Raw genomic sequence first — 18,969 nt, forward strand, 5'->3', positions numbered from 1 at the left:
TAGCACCTTTAAGGGGGGGGTACTGTCACGTCCTGGCCAGTATATAAGGTTAATTGTTTTGTAGTTTGGTCAGGGCGTGGCAGGGGGTATTTGTTTTATGTGGTTCGGGGTGGTGTGTTTGTGTAAAGGGTGTTTGATTTAGTATTTCCGGGTTTTGGTTTATGTTTAGTTAATTCTATGGTTAGTCTAGTGTGTGTGTTTCTATGTTTGGTTGATTGGGGTTGGGACTCTCAGTTGAAGGCAGGTGTTGTCTATCTGCCTTTGATTGAGAGTCCCATATATTAGGGTGTGTTTGTATGTGTTATTTGTGGGGTGATTGTTCTGTGCTTAGCCGTGTGCCTAGTCAGACTGTTATTGTCGTTCGTTTTTCGTGTTTGTTATTTTTGTATGTTCATTTTGAGAGTAATTAAAAATCAAGATGAGCATTCACGTACCTGCTGCGTTTTGGTCCTCATTCACCGACGACAACCGTGACAGGAGGAACGTTTTAGCTCCATACTTCAGTGAGGAGGAACGTTTTAGCTCCATACTTCAGAGAGGAGGAACGTTTTAGCTCCATACCTCAGTAAGGAGGAACGTTTTAGCTCCATACTTCAGAGAGGAGGAACGTTTTAGCTCCATACTTCAGAGAGGAGGAACGTTTTAGCTCCATACTTCAGTGAGGAGGAACGTTTTATCTCCATACTTCAGAGAGGAGGAACGTTTTAGCTCCATACTTCAGTGAGGAGGAACCTTTTAGCTCCATACTTCAGAGAGGAGGAACGTTTTAGCTCCATACTTCAGAGAGGAGGAACGTTTTAGCTCCATACTTCAGTGAGGAGGAACTTTTAGCTCCATACTTCAGTGAGGAGGAACGTTTTAGCTCCATACTTCAGAGAGGAGGAACGTTTTAGCTCCATACTTCAGAGAGGAGGAACGTTTTAGCTCCATACTTTAAGGAGGAACGTTTTAGCTCCATACTTCAGTAAGGAGGAACGTTTTAGCTCCATACTTCAGAGAGGAGGACCGTTTTAGCTCCAGTGAGGACAGCTTGTTACTGCTCTAACCGCCCAGTTTAATACACCTCCATGGTCAACAGCAGGAGCTATGCACCGCCGCACGCTGCTACCATAGCAACAAAACCAGATCGTTGTGGGTTTAAGGAGTCTAACCAAGCTTAGCATTGGGTTAAAGACAATGTCCCAGCTATTCAAGAAGAACGTCCCATAGTTAGTCTATTCTTCTGGTAAGCTCATTGATGGGAGAAAGAACACTTTCTTTTCAAATGCACACATTCTCGTACTAACTCAGCACCTAACAGGATAGAACACACATTAGATTATGCGAGGAAGCACACATGCACGGCAGGCAAATCAACTCCAAACCGGAGTCACGTTGATCCTCTCAACTATATTAAGATGTCCGCCTCACAAATCAGATTTCAGTCAGCTGATACTTCCTGCCTTTTTCAGTGAAAGAAGAGAGAACAAACTCCACATCAAACAGAGACCTTCAAATAGCTGCTATTAACTTCCTGTGCTGACAGAGCTAACATATCTCCACTCTACTATACCTGAATCAATACCACCATCTTCTCTTCATTACAACAGTCTACTCTCTGTGTAAGCCCTGTGATGACCAATTACTACCAATGAGTCACATTATGTCACCATTTTAATCTGCTCTATGGGACAATAAAACATGTCTTTTTTTCATTTTTTTTATTACCACTATAATGACATCCTGTACATCAGGGAACATGACTTCAGTCAGAACATCATTGATTCTGGTATATAATTCAGATAACCCATGCATAGATTCAGTACATTAGAAACAAGACCCTGTCCATGACAGCTGGGGTCAAGGATGATCATACATAAGGTCGATTTAACATTCTTCTCCTGAGAAAACTTCAGTCCTGCGTTGGACTAACCCAGCTCTCCTCTGCGTGTCTTTATTGTCAGAACAACAGAGAAGAACTGCCGTGTATAAATCTAATGCATGCTAAGCAGAATTTCTCTCCTCGCAGCTGAACAGACAGTTTTATGTTTCTCTCCGGTCCCAGCGTTTACAGTGGGGAGATGTACGATGGGCTATCTGGAACTTTTAATGAACTGAATATGGGGAAGGGTAAATTGCTCTGTCAGCTTGGGAAATTGAGTTTTGATGTTTGAGGCACAACACAGGCCTTCCACAATGGCATTTCTATTATCCAATGAGGAGAGACAAATAGAGAAAATGAAGGAGGGGATAGGTAGGACAAACAGAGTCTCTCTCTCTCTCTCTCTCTCTCTCTCTCTCTCTCTCTCTCTCTCTCTCTCTCTCTCTCTCTCTCTCTACCGACCCTTATGCTCCTGAAAACACAATGGTTAACATGGCACAGGGGAATGGTTTACACACCCGTCTCAAACTGATTTATCTGGAACCCTGTCCCTATAGGAACTAATAGGACAAATAAAAAGTGAGATTAAGGCCCCGCTGGCTGGATTAGCCCCAGTTTGGGAGTATTCCATTAAACAGGTATTGGGAATGAAACACCCCACAATCAGGTCATTTACAGTTTGGGGAGATAATGATGTTTTAATCCATCACACCTGCCGGACACCCTCAGGAGACAAGATGATGTATGAAACAGTGAGACTCATATTATTCACATGGATTAGATATGCTTCCGTCCCCAATGATGAATACATACATGTGGTGCCTTTCCCATCTCAACACTAAAGGAGAACAGTCCCCTTCAGCGGTCCCCTGGGAACTCTAAACCTTCACCGCAGGTTGAGTCTCCAATGCCGCCCTGCTCCTTATATAGCGCAATATCCGTTGACCTATTCAAAAGTAGTGCACTATATAGGGAATAGTGTGTCATTTGGGACGCAGCCTCAGTGCCCGGGAACAATACAACCCCCTCTCTGTAGCTCCATGCTTCTCAGTTGCCCTGTGATAATAGTAGGTCATAGTAATACTAGGTAATAGTAATACCATGTCATAATATGTCATAACAGCTGACATTACTTGTCATACCCTGTCATAATATGGTCATAACACTGTCATGACCCATATATTTACACATGGATGATATATATTGTGTTATTTTATGGCTGGTTATGACACCTACATAAGAGTGTCAAAACCCAAATGTATTCAAATGTGTTATTTCCCTGCCAAGAAGATTCCTTTCATTTGAAAGTTGGTTACACATTCCTGGTGTAATAGAATGTGTGGGTTTATGTAGGCGTCATAACCAGCCATAAAATAACACAATATATGTCACAACACGTCTAAATATATGGGTCATGACAGTGCTTTGACCATACTTTAACATGCAACATGTTATGTCAGCTGTTATGACATGGTTAGGACTGTGTCATAACATGTTATTACACAAGATGTCAAGTAAAGTGTTACCTAATACCGTTATGTATCATGCTGCGTCTTCGGTAGCTTAGTGAGGCACTATGCAAAGAACCCGGCAATTGTTGTCTTAAAACCCACACAGACATATACTCCTTCACACACACACACACACACACACACACACACCACACACACACACACACACACACACACACACACACACACACACACACACACACACACACACACACACACACACACAGCTTTACACTCCCCACACACACACACACACACACACACACACACACACACACACACACACACACACACACACACACACACACAGACACACACACACACACACACAGCTTTACACTCCCCACATACACACACACAGATACACACACACACACACACACACACACACACACACACACACACACACACACACACACACACACACACACACACACACACACACACACACACACACACACACACACACACACACACACACACACACAGTCATGCTACCAGGCTCGTTATGATTGCTACATACTGCACAGTTTAAACACGTGCCCCCCAATCCCCCTTCCCTGATAAATGTGTAAATATTGGACTATAAATTGTACCTTCCTGTATTATACTGATGCTAAAACGTTTATTCTATTCTACTGAGCCATTTACTTTATGTTCCTGTTCTTATCTTGTATTATTTCTTATTGTTGTTGCATTGTCGAGAAGGAACCTGCAAGTAAGCATTTCGTTGGGCGGTGTATACCATGTGTATCCTGTACATACCACTAATAAAACTGGAAACTTGAAATTATGTGAAGCCACACTCCCATTATTTGAAGAGTTGCATTATGGGCCCTAAAAGCACAGAAATAGTGTCCACTGCTTGTATACTTCCAATTCAGGAACTTTTGGCATACTAACTATATCCATACTATGACAAATAAGCATATTACATACTCAATCTAGGTCACAAATACTACAGTTAGTGCGGCTAGCATGAGTATTCGAACACAGCTTAAGTGTAAAACTCCATTCCACAGCTGAGGTAAGATTCTATCCATCTCTTTAGCTGGCGGCTGTTTCTGAGAGAATAGCCATCACTCAGATCTCCTCCTAGAGAGGGAGAGAGAGAGGGGGGGAGAGGGTGAGAGAGGGAGCGAGAGGAAGAAAAGGAGGGGGAGGGAGCGAGGAGAGAAAAGAGAGAAGCTCCCCAAAGGCATGAGGACCATTGACTCCTTCAGCAGGAGGAGGTGGAGACTTTAAAAGAGGAGATAGAGAGAGTAGGAGAAAGAGAGAAATATCGTCAAACCAATTAATTTCCCCACCTCTCCTCATCACTCTTTCCCTTTCCCTATATGTGTGTGTGTGTGTGTGTGTGTGTGTGTGTGTGTGTGTGTGTGTGTGGGTGCGTGCGTGCGTGCGTGCGTGCGTGCGTGCGTGCGTGCGTGCGTGCGTGCGTGTGTGTGTGTGTGTGTGTGTGGGTGCAGGTGCGGGTGAGAGGGAGCTGTGTGCAAAGCAGTTTGGAGCTGGCTCTGAATCCCAGATTCATTCAGCACCTTGGCTGTCTGTCACTGCTGCCTGTTCAGATGCTAAAACCAGTCAAATGTGATCTGCTTCTATATATAGCAGAGACAGGACAACACACACACCAGGCTGTCTTTGGGGACAGTGAGAGTTCATATTGGTCTTTATTTTTGCCACTGTCAAGGCTGAGCCAAAATGAGGTGGTTGAACTAGGCCCTATGGGGTGAGATCTCATCTGACTCACCCCAGGAATGAGGCCATGGCCAGGGAACAGCCTGAGGAGAGTAGGCCATGGCCAGGGAACAGCCTGTGGAGAGTAGGCCATGGCCAGGGAACAGCCTGAGGAGAGTAGGCCATGGCCAGGGAACAGCCTGAGGAGAGTAGGCCATGGCCAGGGAACAGCCTGAGGAGAGTAGGCCATGGCCAGGGAACAGCCTGAGGAGAGTAGGCCATGGCCAGGGAACAGCCTGAGGAGAGTAGGCCATGGCCAGGGAACAGCCTGAGGAGAGTAGGCCATGGCCAGGGAACAGCCTGAGGAGAGTAGGCCATGGCCAGGGAACAGCCTGAGGAGAGTAGGCCATGGCCAGGGAACAGCCTGAGGAGAGTAGGCCATGGCCAGGGAACAGCCTGAGGAGAGTAGGCCATGGCCAGGGAACAGCCTGAGGAGAGTAGGCCATGGCCAGGGAACAGCCTGAGGAGAGTAGGCCATGGCCAGGGAACAGCCTGAGGAGAGTAGGCCATGGCCAGGGAACAGCCTGAGGAGAGTAGGCCATGGCCAGGGAACAGCCTGAGGAGAGTAGGCCATGGCCAGGGAACAGCCTGAGGAGAGCAGGCCGTGGATATCTGTACTTCCATTTATCACCCTAACATGCATGGACATCTGGATGACATAGGTAACGTACCAGTGGGCCATCCATGCTCATCTATAATACACAGCCTTGAGTTAATAAATCATAGGACCAGCTGCAATGGAAGTCCCCCATAATGGTAATCATATTCATAATATTATGACACCCCCAAAAAATCTCCAATGTGACCAATGAGATTTCTTCTAGCACCACTGTAGCAGATGTAGTGAGGGAATGTGTGAGTGTACAGTATGTACAGTACACTGCTGGGAGTTAGGGAGAGGTGTAGAGGACAAGGTCAGGTCCTCTGGGGCAGGGGCTAGCTGCAGTACGAAAAGAAGGGAGAGGGGAGACTATATACAGTAACTAAGTGGAGTCAGTGTGCTGATGGTCCTCTGGGGCAGGGGCTAGCTGCAGTACGAAAGGAAGGGAGAGGGGAGACTATATACAGTAACTAAGTGGAGTCAGTGTGCTGATGGTCCTCTGGGGCAGGGGCTAGCTGCAGTACGAAAGGAAGGGAGAGGGGAGACTATATACAGTAACTAAGTGGAGTCAGTGTGCTGATGATCCTCTGCTCCAGCAGAGCTACTAGGCTCAGAGGTCCCCTCCCTCTCCCAGACTCCCGCTAAACCACACTGGGCATAACTACTGCTGCTACCCAGGGAAAGACCTTGATTCACACGACCTAACCCCCACAGCAGAGATCAATGCAACGCAAGTGCCGTGACATCACCATGTGGTAAATTCCTTTCTCGACCAGGGCTCTCTAACTGCTCCTGGAGAGCTACCGTCCTGTAGGTTTTCACAGCCTAATCTAGAGCACCTGATTCTAATAATTAGAGCCAGGTTAGTTACAACTGGGGTTGGACAGAAGACCTGCAGGACGGTAGCTCTCCAAGAACAGGGTTGGAGAGCCCTGTTCTAGACCAATAAGAAAGAGAGTTCCAAACCTCTACAGTGAGGGAAAAAAGTATTTGATCCCCTGCTGATTTTGTACGTTTGCCCACTGACAAAGAAATGATCAGTCTATAATTTTAATGGTAGGTTTATTTGAACAGTGAGAGACAGAATAACAACAAAATAATCCAGAAAAACGCATGTCAAAAATGTTATAAAATGAGTTGCATTTTAATGAGGGAAATAAGTATTTGACCCCTCTGCAAAACATGACTTAGTACTTGGTGGCAAAACCCTTGTTGGCAATTACAGAGGTCAGACGTTTCTTGTAGTTGGCCACCAGGTTTGCACACATCTCAGGAGGGATTTTGTCCCACTCCTCTTTGCAGATCTTCTCCAAGTCATTAAGGTTTCGAGGCTGACGCTTGGCAACTCGAACATTCAGCTCCCTCCACAGATTTCCTATGGGATTAAGGTCTGGAGACTGGCTAGGCCACTCCAGGACCTTAATGTGCTTCTTCTTGAGCCACTCCTTTGTTGCTTTGGCCGTGTGTTTTGGGTCATTGTCATGCTGGAATACCCATCCACGACCCATTTTCAATGCCCTGGCTGAGGGAAGGAGGTTCTCACCCAAGATTTGACGGTACATGGCCCCGTCCATCATCCCTTTGATGCGATGAAGTTGTCCTGTCCCTTTAGCAGAAAAACACTCCCAAAGCATAATGTTTCCACCTCCATGTTTGACGGTGGGGATGGTTCTCTTGGGGTCATAGGCAGCATTCCTCCTCCTCCAAACACGGCGAGTTGAGTTGATGGCAAAGAGCTCCATTTTGGTCTCATCTGACCACAACACTTTCACCCAGTTGTCCTCTGAATCATTCAGATGTTCATTGGCAAACTTCAGACGGGCATGTATATGTGCTTTCTTGAGCAGGGGGACCTTGCGGGCGCTGCAGGATTTCAGTCCTTCACGGCATAGTGTATTACCAATTGTTTTCTTGGTGACTATGGTCCCAGCTGCCTTGAGATCATTGACAAGATCCTCCCGTGTAGTTCTGGGCTGATTCCTCACCGTTCTCATGATCATTGCAATTTTGATTTTAAACAGCGTTTGACATGCTTCTAAGTACGGTAATGGAACATTTTGACTTTTTGTGTCTCGAAATGAGCTCGCGCGTTACCCTTTGGATAGTGACCTGAACGCACGAACAAAACAGAGGTGTTTGGACATAACTATAGATTATTTCGAACAAAAACAACATTTCTTGTGGAAGTAGCAGTCCTGGGAGTGCATTCTGACGAAGATCAGCAAAGGTAATACAATATGTATAATACTAATTCTGAGTTTAGTTTGCCCCGAACTTGGCGGGTGTCTGAATAGCTCACCGTGATGGCTGAGCTATGTACTCAGAATATTGAAAAATGTGCTTTCGCCGAAAAGCTATTTTAAAATCTGACACAGCGATTGCATAAAGGAGTTCTGTATCTATAATTCTTAAAATAATTGTTATGTATTTTGTCAACGTTTATGATGAGTATTTTTGTAAATTCACCTGAAGATTTTGGTGGGAATACATTTTCTGAACATCACGCGCCAATGTAAAAAGCTGTTTTTGGATATAAATATGAACTTGATTGAACAAAACATACATGTATTGTATAACATAATGTCCTAGGAGTGTCATCTGATGAAGATCATCAAAGGTTAGTGCTTCATTTAGCTGTGTTTTGGTTTTTATTGACATATATGCTTGCTTGGAAAATGGCTGTGTGATTATTTTTGTATATGTACTCTCCTAAAATAATCTAATGTTTTGCTTTCACTGTAAAGCCTTTTTGAAATCGGACAACGCGGTTGGATTCAGGAGAGGTTTATCTTTCAAATGGTGTAAAATAGTCGTATGTTTGAAAAATTTAAATGATTGGATTTTTGAGGTTTTTGTATTTCGCGCCATGCGGTCCCATTGGCTGTTGGCTAGGGGTTCTGCTAGCGGAACGCCTAGATGTAAGAGGTTTAAGCCCTGTATTGATGCTTTTCCTGTTTGATAGTTCGTCGCAGGGCATAGCAGGATTTCTTGTAAGCTTCCGGATTAGAGTCCCGCACCTTGAAAGCGGTAGCTCTACCCTTTAGCTCAGTGCGAATGTTGCCTGTAATCCATGGCTTCTGGTTGGGGTATGTACGTACAGTCACTGTGGGGACGACGTCCTCGATGCACTTATTGATAAAGCCAGTGACTGATGTGGTGTACTCCTCAATGCCATCGAAAGAATCCCGGAACATGTTCCAGTCTGCGATAGCAAAACAGTCCTGTAGTTTAGCTCTGCTTCATCTGACCACTTTTTTATAGACCGAGTCACTGGTGCTTCCTGCTTTAATTTTTGTTTGTAAGCAGGAATCAGGAGGACAGAGTTGTGGTTGCATTTACCAAATGGAGTGCGAGGGAGAGCTTTGTACGCGTCTCTGTGTGTGGAGTACAGGTGATATAGAATTTTTTCCCCTCTGGTTGCACATTTAACATTTTGATAGAGATTTGGTAGAACTGATTTAACCTGTTAGGGCTAGGGGGCAGTATTGACACGGCTGGATAAAAAAACATACCCGATTTAATCTGGTTACCACTCCTACCCAGTAACTAGAATATGCATATACTTATTACATATGGATAGAAAACACCCTAACTTTTCTAAAACTGTTTGAATGGTGTCTGTGAGTATAACAGAACTCATTTGGCAGGCAAAACCCTGAGACATTTTCTGACAGGAAGTGGATACCTGATGTGTTGTATTACCTTTAAACCTATCCCATTGAAAAACACAGGGGCTGAGGAATATTTTGGCACTTCCTATTGCTTCCACTAGATGTCACCAGCCTTTACAAAGTGTTTTGAGTCTTCTGGAGGGAGATCTGACCGAACAAGAGCCATGGAACGATGATGGCCCATTAGACACCTGGCGCGCGAGTTCATGTTGGGTACCCTCGTTCCAATACGTTATAAAAGAGTATGCATTCGTCCACCTTGAATATTATTCATGTTCTGGTTAAAAAAGGCCCTAATGATTTATGCTATACAACGTTTGACATGTTTGAACGAACGTAAATATATTTTTTCCCCTCGTTCATGACGAGAAGTCCGGCTGGCTTAGATCATGTGCTAACAAGACGGAGATTTTTGGACATAAATGATGAGCTTTTTTGAACAAAACTACATTCGTTATGGACCTGTGATACCTGGAAGTGACATCTGATGAAGAGAATCAAAGGTAATGGATTATTTACATAGTATTTTCGATTTTAGATCTCCCCAACATGACGTCTAGTCTGTATCGCAACGCGTATTTTTCTGGGCGCAGTGCTCAGATTATTGCAAAGTGTGATTTCCCAGTAAGGTTATTTTTAAATCTGGCAAGTTGATTGCGTTCAAGAGATGTAAATCTATAATTCTTTAAATGACAATATAATATTTTACCAATGTTTTCTAATTTTAATTATTTAATTTGTGACGCTGACTTGACTGCCGGTTATTGGAGGAAACGATTTCCTCAACATCAATGCCATAGTAAAACGCTGTTTTTGGATATAAATATGAACTTGATAGAACTAAAAATGCATGCATTGTCTAACATAATGTCCTAGGAGTGTCATCTGATGGAGATTGTAAAAGGTTAGTGCATCATTTTAGCTGGTTTTATGGTTTTGGTGACCCTGTCTTTGAATTGACAAAACATTACACACAACTCTTGTAAATGTACTGTCCTAACATACTCTAAATGTATGCTTTCGCCGTAAAACCTTTTTGAAATCGTAAAACGTGGTTAGATTAAGGAGATGTTTATCTTTCAAAGGGTGTAAAATAGTTGTATGTTTGAAAAATTTGAATTTTGACATTTATTTGGATTCAAATTTGCCGCTCTTGAAATGCACCTGCTGTTGATGGAGTGCACCACGGGTGGCACGCTAGCGTCCCACCTAGCCCATAGAGGTTAAGTTCCCCTGCATTAAAGTCTCCTGCCACTAGGAGCGCCGCCTCTGGGTGAGTGGTTTCCTGTCTGCTTAATTCCTTATACAGCTGACTGAGTGCGGTCTTCGTGCCAGCATCTGTCTGTGGTGGTAAATAAACAGCCACGAAAAGTATAGCTGAAAACTCTCTAGGCAAGTAGTGTGGCCTGCAATTTATCACAAGAGCAAAATCTAGAGACTTCCTTAGATTTCGTGCACCAGCTATTGTTTACAAATATGCACAGACCGCCCTCCCCCTCGTCTTACCGGAGTGTGCTGTTCTATCTTGCCGGTGCAGCGTATAACGTTGGCAAGTAGTATTGACGGTAACGGCAGCTTTCCCACTCGCCTTCTCCGGGCCTTCTCTGGGTCTAAGGAATGGTCTGCCTATCCATATGAGAGACGCAGACTCAGTAACCTCAGTCTTTAATGAACACTCATCTCTTCAGAAGGTCCTATGATTGAGTGTAGTCTGGCCCTGGGTTGCGAAGGCAAACGGCAAGACACTGGAGTGACGAACCGCCCCTGCTGTCTTTACCTGGCCGGCTCCCCTCTCTCCACTGGGATTCTCTGCCTCTTACCATATTACAGGGGCTGAGTCACTGGTGCTCTTCCATGCCGTCCAAAGGCGTCATGTCTTGACAGGCTTTGAGTCACTGGCGTGATCTTCCTGTCCGGTTTTGCACCCCCTAGGGCTCGTGTGGTGGAGGAGATCTTTGTGGGATATACTCTCTCTCTGTCTCTCTCTCTCTGTCTGTCTCTCTCTCTCTCTCTCTCTGACTGTCTCTCTCTCTCTCTCTCTCTGTCTGTCTCTCTCTCTCTCTCTCTCTGTCTCTCTCTGTCTCTCTCTCTCTCTGTCTCGCTCTCTCTCTCTGTCTCTCTCTCTCTGTCTCTCTGTCTCTCTCTGTCTCGCTCTCTCTCTGTCTCGCTCTGTCTCGCTCTCTCTGTCTCACTCTCTCTGTCTCTCTCTCTCGCTCTCTCTCAGGACCTGAGCCCCAGGACCATGCCTCAGGACTACCTGGCCTGACGGCTAGTTATTGTCCCGGTCCTCAGTTCACCTGGTTGTGCTGATGATCTAGTTTCTGCTGTTCTACCTGCAGCTATGTAACCCTGACCTGTTCACCAGATGTGCTACCCTGAACATCTTGGAGAACGATCTGGCCTTGATGGCCATGTAGTCTTATAATCTCCACTCGGCACAGCCAGAAGAGGACTGGCCATCCCTCAGAGGCTGGTTCCTCTCTAGGTTTGTTCCTAGGTTCCTGCCTTTCTAGGGAGTTTTTCCAAGCCACCTTGCTTCTACATCGGCATTGATTGCTGTTTGGGGTTTTAGGCTGGGTTTCTGTACAGCACTTTGTGACATCAGCTGATGTAAATAGGGCTTTATAAATACATTTGATTTGATTTAAACGGTACTGGGTGATTTTCCTCAGAGAACAAACACCGTGTTTGTGGCAGAGACGTCCCACCTGGATATAGCCCACCTCTCAAATCATTTGATGGAAAATGGCTATTGATATTCAGTCATCACTTTCTGGGGTTGTCGGGTGGGAATACAGCCGGAGAGGGCTGCAGGCGGGTGGCGTTACGATGGGGTGCATTGGTAACCCATCTGTCTGTCCCATAACTAAGGCATCATCAGGAATAGAGAGTGTCACAGAGCCAGGCAGTGTCAAAGAGCTTGACAGTCCTTACCCTGTTACCTCATGTCACTCTGCCTCAGAGCACACACCTACAGGTCTGCTCTGACAGGGTAGATAGACATCTATCATTAACTCAACTGTACAGGTGTCTGAGTGGGAGGACAGAGCAGGCTAAGACGGGGGTTGGGACTGAGGAGAGGGTGGGTGGGGCTGAAGGGAGGGGAAGGAGGCCACGGGGTGTTAAATAGCAATCCAGAGGAGAGCGAGGGGGCCGTTTCAATTTAAACCTCAGAGATGAATCCTTAGCAGTAAGCCCAGTGGCCTTCTTATCTCTCATCACCCTGCTAACCATTCTGATAGAGAGAGAGAGGCTGGGATAGAGGGGTGGGGGGGGGGGGTCTTCCAGTAATAATGGAGGAAACGTCTTTAATGAGTGAGACGAGGACCTCCAATTTGAGCTTAGGGGAGAAACCACATGAAAGAAAAGAGAGAGCAGGGAGAAAAGGAGAAGGGTACAAATAACTGGAGTAGAGGAGGAAAGGGAAGAGGGGAGAATTCCCTTTCCATTGGTGCTTTGGCAGGGCTAAAAGGAGGGGATTTATTCCATCAAAGGGGATCAGAGAGACCCCTCTCCTGTTCTGTTGCCTGTGATGACTGGGGGGAGGAACATGTGTGAGGGAAGAGGGTGCTGGGCAGGGGGGTGGAGGGGGGGTGGAGGTGGAGGCTCTGTATACTGGAAATCAAACACAACCAATCACATAGAGTGCTGGAGTGGCAGAAAAACACAGAGGAAGCACACACACACAACAATTAGGTTTGGTTTAGTGCCGTGAGAGTGTATGATTGTTTAAAAATGATCTAATATTCATATTATAGCGTGTGTGAAGCTTGTACCTGTTTGTCTGTGAGGGCATAGATGTGCTGGTAGTCTGGGCTGAAGAGCAGGTCTCTGTGGATGGGACTTCCCTCGCTCACCACCCCATTCTCATACAGCATGGCAGGGTGGTTGATAGAATTCACCAGGATCTGAAACACACAGGACAGAGACGTCATCACACTCACAGTACACTCACAGTACACTCACAGTACACTCACACTCGCAGTACACTCACACTCACAGTACACTCACACTCACAGTACACTCACAGTACACTCACAGTACACTCACACTCACAGCACACTCACAGTACACTCACAGTACACTCACACTCGCAGTACACTCACACTCACAGTACACTCACACTCACAGTACACTCACAGTACACTCACAGTACACTCACACTCGCAGTACACTCACAGTACACTCACAGTACACTCACAGTACACTCGCAGTACACTCGCAGTACACTCGCAGCACACTCACAGTACACTCACAGTACACTCACAGTACACTCACAGCACACTCACAGTACACTCACAGCACACTCACAGTACACTCACAGTACACTCACAGCACACTCACAGTACACTCACAGCACACTCACAGTACACTCACAGTACACTCACAGCACACTCACAGTACACTCACAGCACACTCACAGTACACTCACAGTACACTCACAGGCCAGGATAACACACAATCGCAATCAGCATTACAGTGAGAGGACAGGACACAGTCACCAGTACAGTGCAACACAGTCCATACTCTGGTACTGTACATGCTCTCAGGAAGGTTCAGGCAGGTCGTCTCTGTAATGGGGAGACTTTACACGGCCAAATAAAAGTGGATTGTGTGTAATGTCAGTGACAGAATGATAGAGCTCTGTGGAGCATCCCAACCACAACATAAAGCAAACCAAAGGCCTGACTGTCTATTTCTGCTCCACAACCATCAATCATTACACAACTTTACACGATGCTGCTGCTGCTCCACTCTCCCCAAAATAAACAACTCTCACACACACTCTCTCTATCACTCTGACTCTCTCTTCTCCTCTCTCTCTCTCACACACTCTCTCTATCACTCTGACTCTCTCTTCTCTCTCTCTCTCACACACACACTCTCTCTATCACTCTGACTCTCTCTTCTCCTCTCTCTCTCTCACACACTCTCTCTATCACTCTGACTCTCTCTTCTCTCTCTCTCACACACACACTCTCTCTATCACTCTGACTCTCTCTTCTCCTCTCTCTCTCTCACACACTCTCTCTATCACTCTGACTCTCTCTTCTTCTCTCTCTCTCACACACTCTCTCTATCACTCTGACTCTCTCTTCTTCTCTCTCTCACACACACACACACACACTCTCTATCACTCTGACTCTCTCCTCTCTCTCTCACACACACTCTCTCTATCACTCTGACTCTCTCTCCATCTCTCTCTCACACACACACTCTCTCTATCACTCTGACTCTCTCCTCTCTCTCTCACACACACTCTCTCTATCACTCTGACTCTCTCCTCTCTCTCTCACACACACTCTCTCTATCACTCTGACTCTCTCTCCATCTCTCTCTCACACACACACTCTCTCTATCACTCTGACTCTCTCCTCTCTCTCTCACACACACTCTCTCTATCACTCTGACTCTCTCCTCTCTCTCACACACACACTCTCTCTATCACTCTGACTCTCTCTTCTTCTCTCTCTCTCACACACTCTCTCTATCACTCTGACTCTCTCCTCTCTCTCACACACACACTCTCTCTATCACTCTGACTCTCTCTTCTTCTCTCTCTCACACACACACACACACACACTCTCTATCACTCTGACTCTCTCCTCTCTCTCTCACACACACTCTCTCTATCACTCTGACTCTCTCTCCATCTCTCTCTCTCACACACACTCTCTCTATCACTCTGACTCTCTCCTCTCTCTCTCACACACACTCTCTCTATCACTCTGACTCTCTCTTCTTCTCTCTCTCACACACACACACTCTCTATCACTCTGACTCTCTCCTCTCTCTCTCACACACACTCTCTCTATCACTCTGACTCTCTCTCCATCTCTCTCTCACACACACACTCTCTCTATCACTCTGACTCTCTCTTCTTCTCTCTCTCACACACACTCTCTCTATCACTCTGACTCTCTCTTCTCTCTCTCTCACACACTCTCTCTATCACTCTGACTCTCTCTTCTCTCTCTCACACACACACTCTCTCTATCACTCTGACTCTCTCTTCTTCTCTCTCTCTCACACACACACTCTCTCTATCACTCTGACTCTCTCTCCTCTCTCTCTCACACACACACTCTCCCTATCACTCTGACTCTCTCTTCTTCTCTCTCTCTCTCTCACACACACACTCTTTCTATCACTCTGACTCTCTCTTCTTCTCTCTCTCTCACACACACACACTCTATCACTCTGACTCTCTCTTCTCTCTCTCTCTCGTTCTCTCTCTTTCCTCTCTCTCTCACACACACACTCTCTCTCTATCACTCTGACTCTCTCTTATTCTCTCTCGTTCTCTCTCTCTCACACACACACTCTCTCTATCACTCTGACTCTCTCTTCTTCTCTCTCTCGTTCTCTCTCTCACACACACACTCTCTCTATCACTCTTCTTCTCTCTTCTTCTCTCTCTCTTCTTCTCTCTCTCTCCTCTCTCTCTCACACACACACTCTCTCTATCACTCTCTCTCTTCTTCTCTCTCTCTCCTCTCTCTCTCACACACACACACTCTCTATCTATCACTTCGACTCTCTCCTCTCTCTCCCACACACACACACACACACACACACACACACACACACACACACACACACACACACACACACACACCACACACACACACACACACACACACACACACCTCTATCGTCACTGACCAACTGTTCCATTTCTGCACAGCTGAAAGTTAAAATTCGTCCATCTTCCTCATGTTACGGTGTTATTACAAAGGAATGATGTGAGCATTGTAATGGCTGATGCATGCAGGGATGATCATTTCCAACAGAATACCTAATAAGAATGATCTGCATCAAACCAGGTACTCAGCAAGTACTCAAAAGATCACAACAAGGGTCTAATACATATTCAGCTATTCTGCCTCCAGAAATGCCTCCCTGTACAGTAAAACGTCTTTGTATAATAATAATCAATCAGAGTTGTGTTGCCCTTTGACTGGTTGCCAGGGGCAAGCAGCAGCTATTACTGGCTGAATGTACTGCTGTGTTTGTCCTTACAGTGCAGAAGTCAGCCTGATCTCCACAGTGTGTTCTGTCCCACTGGAGTCCTGCCTGGCTGTAGATAACATAACCACACACTGCTAGACCCTGGCAGACCCTGCTGCCCAGGGTCTAGTGGACAATACAAGCATTTAGCTAACGTACTGCAGCGGGCCTATGAGCCTTTATTTTAAGGTGGGTGGGGGGGCTAACTCACTAAAACAAATGGTCCTTGGATAATAACAACAGCTGCCCCCCCTCCCCTCTACCTTTGTGGGTATATTGATGTGAGGTTCGGGGAGCATGACCTCCCTGTCCCCTCGTATTTCAGGCTCTAATGATGTACCCAGGCCGCGTGCCAGGTCAGCCTGATTAATAGCCCGCCTTGTCTCTACCTCTCTCCCTCGCTGCCTGGGCACTGGGGAGGACACTACCTGACTGGGCCTGACCATACCACAATACTACCACCTCTTCCAGAGAGGACTGGCAGAGGAGAGGGGAGGAGGGGAGGGTGAGTAGAGAGGAGAAGAGAGGAGAGGAATGGAGAAGAAAGGAGAGGAAAGGAGAGAAGAGAAGAGGAGAGGAAAGAAGATGAGGGGAGGAAAGGAGATGAGGGGAGGAGGGGAAAGGAGATGAGGGGAGGAGGGGAAAGGAGATGAGGGGAGGAGGGGAAAGGAGATGAGGGGGGAGGGGAAAGGAGATGAAGGAAAGGAGATGAGGGGAGGGCGAGAGAGCACACGCCCCACCTCCAAAGGCCCTCTGACATCAGTCAGGCTGCTCCTACTTTTAGGAAGTGCCCTGTAGCTTGGAACACAGCACATTGACGGGATTTGGGTCAAATGGTTCAGGAGGACACAGAGCCAGACCAGCATGCAACTTTATGGTCTTTAACTCCAGTCTCCCCAACACCTGCTATATAGTGCTGTATTCTTCAGAGGAGCTCCACAGTCAAGGGTCATCCAGTAGAATGTTCTGGAGCAGGAAGGGAGAGGGGGATGTTGAAGTGGCTAGCAGGCCTGGGATTTGTGGTCATGAGGCTTCTTCCCTCCCATCAAGATTCTCCCTACAGGACAAGTCACATTACAGAGTCAGTGAGCCAACGCTGATAATACCAAGGACACTGCATCCTTTCTCTCTCCTTCTGTCATCACTCTCTCTTTTTACACTTCTCTCCCTCTCTCTCTTCTCTTCCAGGGAGGCTGCCAAAACGTGATCAGAAAATTCACTTCAGGTTGGAAGAGGGAGGGGAAGGGGAGGGACGGAGGGGGGACTGATGCTGTGTCCTATAACTTTAATGAATGGGAATCAGCAGGCAAGGTTACAGCAGAGGGAACAAACAGGAAGCTGAAGGCACCTCTTTCCTCTCCCCTGATTCATGCTGTACTCTCTCTCCCCTACTCTACACTAACTTCTCTCCCTGTTGCTAGGTAGAATATTCTACTTCCAGCATAAGGAATTGCCCAGAAGGAATATAGAACATCTCGCCCTCCCCCTCTACTTTTACTTAAGAGGGACCCCTATGGTTAACAATTAGCCCAAGCTATAATTGAGTATAATGCATGTGCAATGATGGGAATAACTGGCCTCCCTCCATACATTTACTATACAACTGTAGCGCAAAGATATCTCTCAGTTCAATATCCTGGTCTGAGCGCAGGTCTCCTAGGCACGCACGCACGCACACACACACACACACACACACACACACACAGCCAGGTCCGTGCTGAGAGAGAAGAGCGCTCCACAGATTACTCAACAATAGCCTCTTGAACACGAGCCAGGAGTTTTGCGAGAGGGAGAGTGGATAAATTCACTGCATTCAAGTCGGTCTCGTCTCATAAAGGTGTCGAGAGATATGGAGTGGGGGGGGCGGTGAGCAAGACAAAAACAAATTCAATCCCCCCCCCAGGCTGGAGGCTTTAAACATGGCGAGCGGCAGCCACACTTATTGCTGTTGTCATACAGTACATAACACTCACAGTAGATACCATGTTACTGGTGCTCAATCACAAGGACAGGTCACAGCATTCCACTGCTCTACTGTTACAACCATCTACCTCCACCGCTCCACTTCAACACCTGTCTGACGTTCAACCTGACGTCCTTTTCACCTGGAGGTGAAACACACACACACACACACACACACACACACACACACACACACACACACACACACACACACACACACACACACACACACACACACACACACACACACACACACACACACACATGTTTGTTTTACTATCCTAGTGGAGACCAAACAATTGATTCCCATTCAAAATCCTATTTTCCCTAACTCCTAACTTTTAACCTGTCTGGGCTAGGGGGCAGTATTTTCACGGCCGGATGAAAAACGTACCCAATTTAAACAGGTTACTACTCTGGCCCAGAAACTAGAATATGCATATTATTAGTAGATTTGGATAGAAAACACTCTGCCGTTTCTAAAACTGTTTGAATGGTGTCTGTGAGTATAACATAACTCATATGGCAGGCAAAAACCTGAGAAAAAGTCAACCAGGAAGTGGAGGATCTGAGAATTGTAGTTCTTCTTTATAGTCCCTTTCGAAACTACAGTAT

At 46.2% G+C, this 18,969-nt stretch overlaps 1 protein-coding gene across 2 annotated transcripts in view; it reads right to left on the bottom strand.

Moving 5' to 3' along the window:
* LOC106566890 (plexin-A1) overlaps nt 1–18,969 on the bottom strand; it is a 280,529-nt gene that overhangs the window by 97,738 nt on the left and 163,822 nt on the right. For both annotated transcript variants that reach the window (XM_014135443.3, XM_014135442.3), the window contains exon 4: nt 13,158–13,289. In XM_014135443.3, coding sequence (XP_013990918.1) covers nt 13,158–13,289 — 132 coding nt within the window. The remainder of the gene's footprint in view (nt 1–13,157; nt 13,290–18,969) is intronic.

The sequence above is a fragment of the Salmo salar genome, chromosome 13, assembly GCF_965601325.2.
Source record: "Salmo salar chromosome 13, fSalSal1, whole genome shotgun sequence".
NCBI lineage: Eukaryota > Metazoa > Chordata > Actinopteri > Salmoniformes > Salmonidae > Salmo > Salmo salar.